At 48.8% G+C, this 13,515-nt stretch overlaps 5 protein-coding genes across 5 annotated transcripts; 3 read left to right on the top strand and 2 right to left on the bottom strand.

Annotated features, from left to right (window-relative positions):
• Nucleotides 1-774: 774 nt before the first annotated feature.
• rom2 (putative Rho guanyl nucleotide exchange factor (Rom2)) lies at nt 775-4,611 on the top strand (the record flags this gene model as incomplete). The annotated part of the gene is made up of 4 exons (XM_056896919.1): nt 775-3,466; nt 3,520-3,950; nt 4,007-4,438; nt 4,522-4,611. The coding sequence occupies 4 exons, from the start codon at nt 775-777 to the stop codon at nt 4,609-4,611; spliced, it is 3,645 nt and encodes a 1,214-aa protein (XP_056752704.1).
• A 1,617-nt stretch (nt 4,612-6,228) lies between these two features.
• On the bottom strand, nt 6,229-7,699 carry aspA (uncharacterized protein; the record flags this gene model as incomplete). The annotated part of the gene is made up of 6 exons (XM_056896920.1): nt 6,229-6,466; nt 6,527-7,129; nt 7,182-7,269; nt 7,337-7,453; nt 7,514-7,583; nt 7,679-7,699. The coding sequence occupies 6 exons, from the start codon at nt 7,697-7,699 to the stop codon at nt 6,229-6,231; spliced, it is 1,137 nt and encodes a 378-aa protein (XP_056752705.1).
• Nucleotides 7,700-8,321: 622 nt separating this feature from the next.
• Nucleotides 8,322-9,733, top strand: N7537_005864 (phosphatidylinositol-3,5-bisphosphate binding protein HSV2; the record flags this gene model as incomplete). The annotated part of the gene is made up of 5 exons (XM_056896921.1): nt 8,322-8,430; nt 8,526-8,564; nt 8,644-8,741; nt 8,799-9,155; nt 9,209-9,733. The coding sequence occupies 5 exons, from the start codon at nt 8,322-8,324 to the stop codon at nt 9,731-9,733; spliced, it is 1,128 nt and encodes a 375-aa protein (XP_056752706.1).
• A 244-nt stretch (nt 9,734-9,977) lies between these two features.
• Nucleotides 9,978-10,877, bottom strand: N7537_005865 (IST3 family RNA-binding protein; the record flags this gene model as incomplete). The annotated part of the gene is made up of 2 exons (XM_056896922.1): nt 9,978-10,749; nt 10,822-10,877. 2 exons carry the CDS (start codon nt 10,875-10,877, stop codon nt 9,978-9,980), a joined length of 828 nt encoding a protein of 275 aa, XP_056752707.1.
• A 385-nt stretch (nt 10,878-11,262) lies between these two features.
• Nucleotides 11,263-13,181, top strand: N7537_005866 (dynein family protein; the record flags this gene model as incomplete). Its single annotated transcript, XM_056896923.1, has 6 exons — nt 11,263-11,413; nt 11,512-11,682; nt 11,745-12,127; nt 12,198-12,291; nt 12,351-12,961; nt 13,029-13,181. 6 exons carry the CDS (start codon nt 11,263-11,265, stop codon nt 13,179-13,181), a joined length of 1,563 nt encoding a protein of 520 aa, XP_056752708.1.
• Between the last annotated feature and the right edge of the window lie 334 nt (nt 13,182-13,515).

The following is a 13,515-nucleotide window of genomic DNA, read 5'->3' on the forward strand; positions in this document are numbered from 1 at the left end:
CCAATCACACAGAAATATAAGAAGAAAACGAGACCTGTTTGATACAAGATCAAGGGCAGGGAGAAGTTCGGGCTGTTGATAGCTGGAGGTTTCGGGGCTTTGGGGTGTTCCACATGGTCACTTCGCCCGCCGTAGTCCACGCCATTGTCTGGTCCTAGGCGGTGACGATACCATACCTATTGTATTTCAGTTGTTCGATTCTAAGCGCCTGATCACCCGCATATTAGGAGTCTTTGTATTGAAATTACCATACCGGCCTCGCCGTCACCTTCGCCATCCTCGTTCTCCTGGGTCCCTCTCCCCCCCAGTTTATTACTGCATTTTCAACATCTAACCACCCCCACCTTCAACAACTCTCCTACCTTTATCACTCACCTCAAATCTCGGAGGATGCTGAGGGCATGAAATTGAAGGGAGCCTTGACTTTGTTGCGCTCACGGCTCCTGGCGCTTTTCCATTAATACCGTTTTGATATTGCCTTTAAATTCCCCATCAAAACTGAGGGGAGTTATGGAATATTGAGTCCCATCAGTGCTTTTGAGACAATCTATTATTTCTTTCGAGGTCATTGCCTACGGAATATTTTCTTCTCGTCCCACCTCTATTGTTGCTCCCGTTGTCCACGATCTTGAACAGACCTCTTGCGACGCCCTGAACGCTCTCCACGATCAAACCGGATCCGCCTTCCGCCATCCTCGCATCCCGGAATAGATATACCTTGCGTATCTGATTAAACCACTGCTACTCGTCCTCGATCGCCGATAATCCGTGAAAATGGCGGATTTGGGGGGCCAGCGTAGCCGGAATTACCGGCCTCACGGACCCGCCTCGTCCACGCAGCGAGATGCAGCGTATTCTGACATTTTTGGAGGCGCACCACCCGCAGGACGCTCCCATACCATGAATTCCCAGACCCCGCAATTCTCCCAGGGTCGCGCTCATACCATGTCGTCGCATGTCGCACAACCCCAATTTCAGAGACCACCACCGCCGCCAACACGGCATATGCCAAATGGACACGGACCGCCATCGGCACCACCAAATGGATATCCTCCACCCCCACCGTCTGGGCAGTATCAGGCCTACAATCCAGGGGCCTCGGCAACAATGTCTTCACATCAGCCTCCTCGATACAACCCAAACCCAAATCCCCAACAACGTTTTGCTGCCTATCCTCGGCCTCAACGCCTCGAGTCAAGACCAAGTCCTGCTCCCCAGTACCCAGATCCTAGGGATTTCAATCGCCCCATGCCTCCTCCTGCGCTGAATTCCGATTCAACCCGGTCAAGATCAATGGCAAAACTGAGCGGGCCGCCTTACCAGACCCCACCAAGCAACTTCAATCACACCTCTGCCACTGCCTCTCGTCGTGAACAGTATCATGCTGGTGCCCAGGTCACACAGCTCGGCCGTCCTGTTCCAGAAAAGCATGCGAACGAACGAGCTATGTCTATGACTTCCTGGTCGTCGGATCGGGATCCGCATATCATGAGCAGCGGAAGGTCAATTCCACACCGTAGACCTCCGTCAAGTCACGATCAACATATTCCAGTAAGGTACGACTCAATGATGCAGCCCAGTCCGGATGAGTCTATTACATCTCGTCAGCCAAGCGATGCATCGCAGAGATCTCGCACTATGTCCATGGCATCCACTGTTGCCCCTGACCGGGCGATGAGCGTTCAAAGCCAAGCCACACAGGGCTCCTCCGGAAAAGTTACCCTTGTTTCTAGGGATTCGCAGCGCAAAGTTCCGGTGGTCTATCCTGCTTTGCTTTCTCTTGTCGCTGAGATTTTCAGGGAGAAGATTTCACTTGGCGAACGACAGAAGAACGGCCTTTCGTATCAGAATGCGTTTTCGGGTACTGATTCGGTAGACTTGATCGGCTCCATCATCAGAACTAACGATCGCAACCTTGCTCTTTTACTCGGCCGTGCGCTGGATGCTCAAAAGTTCTTCCACGATGTCACATATGACCACCGTCTTCGAGACGCACCCGGAGAGGTCTATCAGTTTAAGGAAACAATGGGAGAAGACAAGTCGACAATCGAGGTTAACGGAGTCTTCACCCTCCTGACTGAATGTTATTCTCCGACTTGCAACCGGGACACTCTCTGCTATTCTATTGCTTGTCCGCGACGACTCGAGCAGCAAGCCAGGTTGAATCTGAAACCTGAGCCGGTACTGGGGACATCGGAGTCCAAAACTGCTCTGCCTCCCGATGATGATGACGACAATGATAACCAAAAGCTGTGGATTAGTACGGTGCCCAAGGAGGTCTCGGACTCGGTTGACGATCACGAGAAGAAACGGCAGGAAGTCATCTTCGAGCTCATGTACACGGAGCGTGATTTCGTCAAGGACCTAGAATATTTGCGGGATTTCTGGATGCGACCATTGCGTGCTGCTGGAACCACCTCCCCAATTCCGGAACACCGACGTGAGAAGTTCATCCGAACCGTGTTTGGTAACTGTTTAGAGGTCCTCAAAGTCAACAGCGCTCTGTGTGAAGCCTTGAATGCTCGACAGAAGGAGAGTCAAGTTGTTCAAACCATTGGCGATATCTTCTGTCAACATGTTCCTAATTTCGATCCTTTCATCAAATATGGTGCCAACCAACTTTACGGAAAGTATGAGTTTGAGAAGGAGAAAGCATCAAACCCAGCCTTTGCCAAATTTGTCGAAGACACGGAACGTCTCAAGGAATCTCGGAAGCTGGAACTGAATGGTTATCTGACGAAGCCTACAACTCGTCTTGCAAGATACCCGCTTTTGCTTGAAGGTGTTTACAAAAACAGCGCGGATGGCAACCCTGACAAAGAAGACATTCCAAAGGCCATCAAGCTGATCAAAGACTTCCTTTCGCGCGTCAATGCCGAAAGTGGAAAAGCGGAGAACCATTTCAACTTAGTTCAACTGAACGCTGCGCTGAAGTTCAACTCTGCGGACTATGTTGATTTGAAGCTTACAGAGGAAAATCGACAAATGCTCATGAAGATGTCATTCAAGAAGACTACAGCTGACAGCTCCGATGTTACTGCGTATCTCTTTGACCATGCCGTCCTTCTCGTTCGAGTAAAAATGGTGAATAAACGCGAGGAATCTCGAGTTTACAGGAAACCGATTCCTTTGGAACTGTTAGTAATCGCTCAGATGGAAGAGGTTATCCCACGACTTGGTATTGCCAAAAGACCTTCGTCCAGTCTCCTGTCCAACAAGACTGTCATCAACAATCCCCCTCCTGCCAAAGATGGTGGACTACCCATTACGTTTAGACATCTCGGCAAAGGCGGTTACGAACAAACTCTCTATGCCACAAACAGCGCCACACGGCGAAAGTTTATCGAAGCGGTAGAGCAACAACAACACAAATTATGGGAGCGAAACAGCAATTTCTACAACAAGACGATCCTGAGCGAGGGCTTCTTCGCAGCGGTCAACCGGATCAACTGTCTTGTTCCGATTGGTAAGTGAAAATCCCCTTATTCTGCCCCAGTCTCACTCGCTAACTGCTACCAGATGGAGGCCGTAAGTTGGTCTACGGGACTGATAATGGTATATTTGTCTCCGAGCGCTGGCCCAAGGACAAATCAGCAAAACCAAGGAAGGTTCTAGAGGCTACCCAAGTCACGCAAATCGATACTCTAGAAGAGTACCAGCTTCTGTTGGTTCTGGCAAACAAGACACTTTCCTCTTATCCCATGGACGCTCTCGATTATGTCGAGGGCCAGAACAGCATGGCAAAACGGCCCAAGAAAATCCAAGGCCATGCCAACTTTTTCAAGGCAGGCATTGGTCTCGGTCGTCATCTTGTTTGTTCAGTCAAAACATCCGCACTATCAAGTACGATCAAGGTCTACGAGCCGATGGACAATCTGGCAAAGGGAAAGAAGAAGTCTGCTGTCAGCAAAATGTTCCAGGGCGGCCAGGATACTCTTAAGCCATTCAAGGTACCTATTTTCTCTTGCATGTTTGTGGTTCATTTCGCACTGACACTTTCACTCAGGAATACTATATCCCTGCCGAGTCTTCTTCCATCCATTTCCTGCGCTCTACTCTGTGTGTCGGTTGTGCACGTGGCTTTGAAGTGGTCAGTCTAGAAACAACGGAGACGCAGTCTCTCCTTGATCAGGCCGACACGTCCCTTGATTTCGTGGCACGAAAGGAAAATGTCAAGCCCATCCATATTGAGCGTATGAATGGCGAGTTCCTACTCAACTATAGTGATTTCTCATTCTTCGTCAACCGCAACGGGTGGCGAGCCCGTCCGGACTGGAGGATCGCCTGGGAGGGCAACCCGAACTCATTCGCACTGTCCTACCCTTACATCCTGGCGTTCGAACCCAATTTCGTTGAAATTCGACACGTTGAAACGAGTGAATTGACGCACCTTATGACTGGCAAGAATATTCGCATGTTACACAGTTCCACCCGCGAGGTATGTCACTTCTATGTTTTTCTTCCCGGATATTTTCTCCGGGGTTCTTTTATCACTGATGTAGCGCTGACTGGTTTTGATAGATTATCTATGCCTATGAAGATGAACGAGGCTACGACACTGTTGCCAGTTTGGATTTCTGGACCAACAAGCCACAGCCAGCCGCCACATAATGTCCGACGGGTGCATGTCAGAATGAACCCCTGCTTGACATCGCCGCTTTGACGCTGTCGCTCGCATATCTTTTCCCACATAGCATTAAGGAGGTCTATTCCTAAAGTTCTGAATAACACCCGCCTTCGCTACATGTTCCATCTCAGCACCCTCGCGAAGTTATGGCTGTTTACTGTGTTGTCTGTACAACAGTTCAGCGGATAATCCACATCTGCTTCGCAAACTCCCGTCTCTCCCTTTCCTCAAACCAAACCAATTACAACAAATCGGGTTTTTTTCCCGTCTTTTCTACGCAATGTACAATGGAGCGCAAATACCACTTCTTGCGTGTCTGCTTTCTTGCTTTTCGCCTCGTCTTTTTTTCTTCTTGCTGGTTGCATATGCTCTTTTTTCTCTTCTTTTTAAAATTTTTTTACCTTTCTTCTTTAGCTCTTTCTATCTCCCGATGGCTATTTCTCCTTCCGCATAGCCATATTCTCGAGACGTCTTCGTTCTACCTGTATCGTTTCGAGTTCGAAGCATCTTTGTCTGTTATACCTAGCAATTTCATTGATGTGAATGGCACCATTGCATTTCAGATGAGAATTGCAGTAAATTTAAACTTAGCTCACTAATGTGATTAAATACAACTGTGATGTTTTCGATCTTCTTTCATGCTCTTCCATTTTTCTCCTGCTAGCTAGAATGAAAATAATATGTATAAGGCAAGGAAATATATTTTTTTGGTGTTGGTATGTAGCCCAAAGCTTGATTATTGGTTCACATACAGCTAGAAATCCATACCTAGGTAGTGTACGACCATCTTTTTACTTGTTTAACGAATAGACAAGACAAGGAATTATAAAATTAGGCAGAACTTGATCGCCCTTACCGGCGAACCAAGCCTAATATAATAATATATTAGCTGTAGTCCCAGAAACTAAAGCACAATGCTACAGATAGTACACAGTAACCAACTACAGTGGCAGAACCAGAAACGACAGAAGCAATGAGCTAGTCAGGTACTTTTTCTTCCTCAATTACTATCGGGGGGTAGGAAGACAGGCGAGGAGAAAGGATAGATATTCAGCAAGACAGGAGCCACGAACGCAAAAAAAAAAAAAACAAGAGAAGAGGGAATATTGCTGCGCTGCGGACTTTGGACAAGAACAGGAGAGGAAGCAGAGAAGTGGGGGGAATAGAAATGATACAGCAACATGTCACGGGGCCAGCTGGGATGTGATCAAAAAAAAAAAAAAGACAGGATGACCTGGACACGACGGAAAGCATGTTCTGGGAAAGAGGCAGTCATCGGGTTGAACGCGAGCGAGATATAAGGGTTCCAGAAACTGGTAAAAACAATTCCCCTCGACATAGTTCGGTTTTCCATTTGGAAATGAAAAGCATTGCACCCACAATTCGTGACCGGAGTGCCGTAATCTATGTTGAGGCGGCCCATCCTCGGAGGGGTAAGAAGAAAAGAAGAAAAAAAAGCTATTAACGTGAATAAACAGTCAATATTATCCCATAAACAAAAGCCAACTTGTTGGTGCCATAAAAAGTCCATATTGGCACAAACGGTATCACATTGCGAACCGGCGCCCCGCTGAATGAGCTGTATCGTCGACAGGGTATATCTAGGCCTCTCCGTTGGCTGCTTCGCCGCCCTGGCTTTGCTGCTCGCGCTGCATGCGAGCCTCGATCTCTCGGAGCTGGCTCTCGCGAGCCAACAGCTCCTGTCGCTTCTCGGCAATCTCACGCTGTACCTTGATTTCAATCTCACGAAGCTTCTCCTCCTCACGGCGGAGCTGCTCCTCCTTGAGGCGGTGAGACTGGGAGGCAAGATCCTCGGGGTTCATAGCAGAATCATAACCACTGCTCATCCGTATATTAGCAGATCGATCATAGAGATTTCTAATATCAGGAGAAACGTACCCAGATCCAACATCGACGCTCTTGCTGAGCTTCTCAGTACGGTAGTTCTCATAGAGGAAGTCGTGAGTGATCTCCTTCAGATCAGCCAAGTGGCTGTGGAGCAGAGCGCTACGGATAGCCAGGAAGTCCGAGTGACGAGGGTTCTCAACCTCGACAACACCCCATGGGTACTGGCGCGCGCGCACTTTCCGGTTGTCAATCTCAACAAAGTCTTCGGAGCCGACAATAGCAAAAGGCATCAGTCCACGGAGCTCGGCATTCTCCTCCACAGTATCCTCATCATCCTCCTCGATGTCGTAGGGGAAGTTGTAGACGGGAATGCGGTAGTGCTCAATGTCCTCCATGATCAGCTTCTTGGACTCAGCTAATTCGGCTGGGGTGAGCGAGTCAGCTTTTCCAATGACAGGAATGACATTAACACGGGGAGAGAGTCGCTTCATCAATTCGATATCGAGTTCACGGAGACCGTGGCCGGTGGGTGTGATGAAGTAGAGTAGGACGTGCACTCGGTTATCCCTGAATCGAGGGTTACGCTTAATTCGCGATTCCTCTGCAAGAATATCATCGTATTGGCGCTCAAGGTAACCGACAATCTCGCCGAAGCTATCCGAAAAGTCAGTCGATGAACATCTGTCGGGTATCTGTGTGTACATGCCTGGCCTCGTTGTCAATCTGGTCACCAAATCCGGGGGTATCGACGATGGTCAGGGAAATGCGGGTTCCTTCCTCGTCCAACTCGAGCTCTGTCATCCCGGTGTCAGTATTGATGGTTTGATATAAGCGCCGTGCGCGGGGATGGTTTCAACTGACCGACAGTCACGGGCTTGATGCGGACACCCTCCTCAAGGTGGGCATTGGCAGCATCATCGGCATCCTTGCCCTCTAGAACCTGCTTTCCGCAGAGAGTGTTGACAAAAGTTGTGCGGCCTGTCGTTGAAAGGAGAACCGGTTAGTCCCTGGAAGACGAGTAATTCGGGTTGAACATACCTGTTCCACTGGCGCCGCACACCATCAAACAGAATTGGATACCCTTCTTGACATTCTTCTTGCGACGAATCTTGATCTACCCGGAACGAGTACGGGCATGCAATTAGCTTGGGAAACTTTTTGAGAAGGCGGGAAGCTCCCAATAAAAGGGGAGAATGTACATACCGCGTTGAGGGCTGACGACATTGTGAGCTAAAGAAAGATTAAAGAAGTGTAATCCAAAGACAGAAGCCCAAAGCAAGGAATTAATAACGAGGAAGAAGGGTGTGAAACTTGGCTCTCCTGAGAGTCTGGAGAGAGTAGGGGGGGAAAGACAGTTCGTGTTTCCCCCTTTCCCAAATAGGTGGCCAATCACGGGACAGCTCTTCTTCTCCAGTCTGCTACTTTTTACTTCTACAAAGCTCTTGATCAGTCACAACTGATTAGTGGATGTCAAAAAAAAAACAAGTGCATTAATTTATCAATTATACATTTGGGCATTTCCTCTTTTTTTCCATACACAATATTGCCTTGATGCTCAACATCAAGCAGCAACTCAGGGGTTGATCAAAGTGGGTCGCTGCTGGCAACCGTATGATTATGTAATTTACACCTGAGGTGTCCATGTGGATCTTGCCCGCATTGCTCTTATCGATTAAGAAGCTCGGGGATGATCCCAGACATCTTATGAAGGTATTTGAAGCATTTGAACCTGGAAAGATCATTAAGATCAACTATTTATTAGGGGTTGAGGACTTCATAGAGATTCTACCCACACCTATCTATCTGATCAAAAAAACTCTCCCCTATGCTTCGTTGACATACAGCGATGAATACCCGCCAATCTATCGACGAGTCCACCGGGCCATATTCACTCTCAGCAACATTTAATCGTGATAACAGCTGCTTCTCGGTGGGATTGGACACGGGATTTTGTGGTAAGAGAAACTTGAGTCAGCTACCAGGAGAACTTTGGAAGAAGCTAGCTTATATTATGAATTATGGAGCCGAGGCTGATGCACGATTCGAACAGTATATAATGCCAACCCTTGCGAGCTCAAGGTTTTGAGAGGTAAGCAATTGATCTTCCAGAGTCGAGAATGTACCAAATAAGAAAGAACTTACCCTAATTGCCTTTATTTGTACTCAAGATTTCAATGCAGGCATTGGGGTGGCAGAAATGCTTGGCCAGTCGAACTACTTGGCTATTGTTGGGGGTGGAAAGAACCCCAAGTTTCCACAGAACAAGGTAAGCAATCATTCGCAGCACAAGGTATAAGTATTTAAGCTCATATACATCCTTTAGTTGGTTATATGGGACGATGCCAAACAGAAAGCGGCCATCACACTTGAATTCCGCACCTCCGTCCTCGGTGTCCGTCTCTCCAAATCAAAAATCGTCGCTGTCTTATTAAATAGCGTCCATGTCTTTGCATTCTCCAACCCTCCCCAGAAACTCTCCGTCTTTGAGACTTTCGACAACCCTTTGGGACTGGCCTGTCTCGATAACAAGGTGCTGGCCTTCCCGGGTCGGTCTCCGGGCCAGGTCCAAATGATAGAGCTACAGACCGGCAACATCAGCATCATACCCGCACATAGCACACCGTTACGTGCTATGGCTTTGAGCCCAGATGGGAACTTGCTGGCGACGGCGAGTGAGTCTGTAAGTTCTCTTGGCTGCGATCATCTATTGGTGGGTTATTGACATCTGCACAGGGGACTTTGGTTCGTATATTTGCTACAGGGAATTGCACGAAGCTAGCAGAATTGCGACGCGGTGTTGACCACGCAGTGATCTTCTCAATTTCCTTTTCACCATCCAATACTTTGCTGGCAGTAACATCTGACAAATCGACGCTTCATATCTTTGATATCCCCCACCAGCAACCCACCGCTCGTCGCAGTCAGTCACCATCACCAGCATCCGAAGAAGCACCTCCTAGCCAAAAATGGGGAATCCTTGGCAAGATTCCCCTACTCCCTCGAGTCTTCTCAGATGTTTATTCATTTGCCAACGCACATTTTGAGATTGGTGAACAAGCCAACCTGGGCTCGCATGTGCCACCGATCGGACCATCATTTAGTCGGCCTCAAAAAGGCCTGATAGGTTGGTGCGATGACCAGACTCTGTTGGTAATCGGATCTGGCAAAGAAGGGCGCTGGGAGAAATTTGTGCTTCGAGAGGGCGAGGACGGAAAGCGATATTGCTTGCGGGATGGCTGGAAAAGATACCTTGGTTGACAGAAGAAAAATTCCCAGTCTGTCACAACAAGGGTAGTATATCGCACAGCAAATAACGAACACCTTGTCCGCAGCACCCATGTTATTGCCAGCATCAAGCTTGAATCATTGCATCGCTTTCTGGACAACAAAACAATCGTATCTGGCCGGGGCGACCCAACGAACAAGCAAAGGATCTCGGCGAGAAAGATTTGTAGCGTCGTAGAGAACCTTGGAAGACCTTAAATGATATCTCATACACTTTTCAACGGCGGCGATCATGTCTCTCCCGGTCACTGCGATGTCGTCGGGACTCGGGCGAGCGTGATTTCCTCGGTGATCGGTCCCTTCTGGATTTTTCTCCTCTTTCGGATGACCTATAGCGAGATCGCCTCTCTTTATCTGGAGAGCGATCATCTCGATGTCTTCGCTCGCGAGGAGAACGGGAGCGGTGTCGTCGGTGGCGCCGACTTGATCGTTCTCTGCTGTCATCGCGTCGCCGAGATGATTTCTTGGTGCTGTTCCACAACTGAATTGCAGTAGCGACCTCTTCCTTCTTTTCCTCAATGAGGAATTCCTTCATCGGATCTTCCTCATCGTGGGTGCGAATCAATTCTTCCAGCTCCTTCTCCTCTTTTAGCACCGGTCGCCTCTCTTCTATTTCTCTTCGATCCTCCTTGGCCTTCGTGTTCTCACTGATAGCCGGATCTCCCATCAACTTGGCGACATTGTCCTGCTCTTCCTCATCATCCTTCCGCTTGTAGCGCGCATGGTCCACCCGAAGTAAACGTCCCATGACAGTTGCACCGCCGAGGTTATCCACGGCAAGATCTGTGCTGCGCTGGTCCTCATATTTCAGGAAGGCAAAACCCTTGCTCTTGCCTGTCTCCTTGTCGCGGATTAGATTGACATGCACCGGTTCTCCATACTGTGAGAAGATCGCGATAATGTCACCTTCGGATAGATCAAATGGAAGCCCTCCGATGTAGATATAGGCTGTGTCGCGGTAGTCTGCGTGCCATGATGCCTCTGGGGGTCTATAGGTGGACAGTAAGACTGTTAGCGGGGGGAAAGAGCTTTGCGGAAGCTTTCATGTGAGTTCAACTTACATCGCATGCTCAAGCTCGCGCTTATTGAGCGCCTGGACCTGGCGAATAGAATTCATGGGAAATGTGTAAGAGTGAGAATGGTCCAAGGTGAGAAGTTGGAGAGAAATAATTGTGGAGACCTACGGAACCATAATAATCAATTGTTTACGCAGACGCACCTTTATAATGCAAACTAGCCCCCTGCTCGACGGCGTGCCAGAAAAAGACACTCCTCTTTTTCTTTTGTGACTTACAATCGAAGAACTTTTCGCAAGCAACGTTGTTTTCACCTGGGCCTACATTTATCCATCTTCCTCGGGATTCCCCTGACCCGCGACGCTGCTTCGCCTTTCTTCCCCTCCGCCTCCACATTTCCACGCGCACAATATTTCCGCTGTACTACGGTAGAGACAAACGTTTGGAAGGGTGAATGCCCTTTGAGGCATGGTGGGACTAGACACGATGTCCTCCAGTCCGAATCCCGGGTCGAAGGTGGCCGGAACGAGCAGTCGGCCAACAAGCAAAGATGGCTCTAAGAAGAACATTTGGTCCTCCCTATTAGATACTGTTGCCAACGGCAAGCGCTTGCCTGAGAAGAACTTGCTAGTGCTAGGTTAGTATTGGTTTCCTTTGAGCATTCCCGTCCTGCTCATCCTAATATCTGGTCCCGTCTTTCAATTCTTGGACATGTCGCTGATAGCTCGACGATAGGTGGCACACCGGACAGCCAAAGGGAATTCCTAGATACCTTTTCCGCGGACACGTCTGGAGACCCTAGCTTAGCAAACGACAAACGGAAAGGTAAAGGGAAAACACCTCCAATCGCCAATCAGTTTGCGCTTGGATACACATATCGGGATGTCCTCGATGCCGATAAAGAAGGTATATGGAACAGTGCAGTCTTTTTTACTAGCTTTGGCTATGCTAATGCTCTTCTCGTGCAGATACTCTGGCTCGCGTCTCGGCTTACCTCCTGTCCGAGCCTTCTCCGTCATTCGCACCTCTCCTCAAACCACTCTTGACCCCTAAGTCCGTCCCGGAAACGCTGGTTGTCATCCTGATGGACTGGTCAGACCCATGGACGTGGATTCGAAGGCTAAGGGAATGGACCCGTCTGCTACGTTCTGTGCTCGTTTCGCTTGACGATGAAACCAAATTCGTTATGGAAGAGACCATGACCGAGTGGCGCGATCGCAAACGGGGAATTGATCCCAGCTCTGCGGCTGCAGGCGGCATGTCAAACTCAAGCGGTCCCGTCACAATACCTCTAGGACCTGGTGAATGGGACGAGGGACTGGGAATCCCAATGTGTGTTGTCTGCCAAGGGGTACGTAAACTCTTATCCATAAATCAATTGCTGGTAACCCTTTGCTGACTTGATTTCTTGACTTTCTCAGGCGGACAAGATTGAGAAGTTAGAGAAAGATCACGGATGGCATGAAGAGCAGTTCGATTTCGTTCTCCAGTTCCTTAGAACGATTCTCCTGAAGCGTAAGGACTTTATTACCCTATGTTTGGCCATTTTAGGCTCTTTTCTGACCTCCAGACAGACGGCGCATCGCTCATCTATACTACCCCTTTCCTTGCAAACTCTCTTCAGGGCCTGATTCATTCTTCTCTGGGCATACACTCTCTTTTGAAGAGAGAATCATTAAAACATAATGTGATCGACCGAGATAAGATCCTGGTGCCAGCCAACTGGGACTCGTGGGGTAAGATCCGAATTATTCGGGAAGGATTTGACATGGAGGGGGTATCAACAGCGTGGTCAATTGAGATCCAGGATCCTCCTGAGTCAATCTATCAATCTACAGAGGACAACCAGCAGAGCGAGAACGGCCTAGCAGACGAAGGCACAAGCGCGGTGACCATGTTCGAACAGACTATCAACGATCCCAAACGAGGTACAGCCAACCCCCACGGCAACACCACCAAGATCGAAATCGAGACCACCGACCTCCAAGATTTCTTCGCAACCCAAGTGGAGAAACTAGAAGAACTCAAAGCTAGGGATGAGAAGGAGCATTCAAACCAGCCAACCCCACAACTGGAGATGTCTCCCATGGCCGACGAGGGCAAAGTCAATGATCACATCGGCCCTGTACAGTTTAACATGGGCGGAATCCAAGTGGACGCCGATGATATGTTGAAAAAGCTTCGGGTAAGCACCCGACCAGCGCGGCGTCATCGCCCTCCCCAACCCAGGACATAGCTAAATACTACCCCAGGACCGCGAGGCTAGCCGAACCCTCAAGAAGGAGAGCCCATATGCAGGCACCGGCGGCAATGACGAGAAAGCCCACAACCAAGCCCTGGCGAACTTCTTTGCTGGCCTCGTCAAGAAGCCTGGCTCTAGTCCCCGTGGCAGCCCCTCGGCTTGATTCATTATTTTCTCACTGTATTTTAGTTCTGTGTGCGTACATAATACAGAAGTCGGAACTCTCGCTTTTGTCGATGGGCTAGGTGGTTTGATATATGGAGATGAAAGACCTGTTGGGAGACCTTTGGCAGTGAAGGGGAGACAGTCGCTCTGTTATTACTCTAGCAGTAGAGGGGGTTCCCATGGCTTTTCGGTAGGTGTTAGATAATGATACCAATATGAAGTCTGTGATTTGTTATTTAAATGTCTTTCCAGCAGTACGAAGGAAACAACAGGCGGATATATATGTGTGCTTACTGTTGGAGTTATACCTGTATGCCAAACTAACAGATTTT

The sequence above is a fragment of the Penicillium hordei genome, assembly GCF_028827395.1.
Source record: "Penicillium hordei strain IBT 12815 chromosome Unknown utg000003l_segment0_segment0, whole genome shotgun sequence".
NCBI lineage: Eukaryota > Fungi > Ascomycota > Eurotiomycetes > Eurotiales > Aspergillaceae > Penicillium > Penicillium hordei.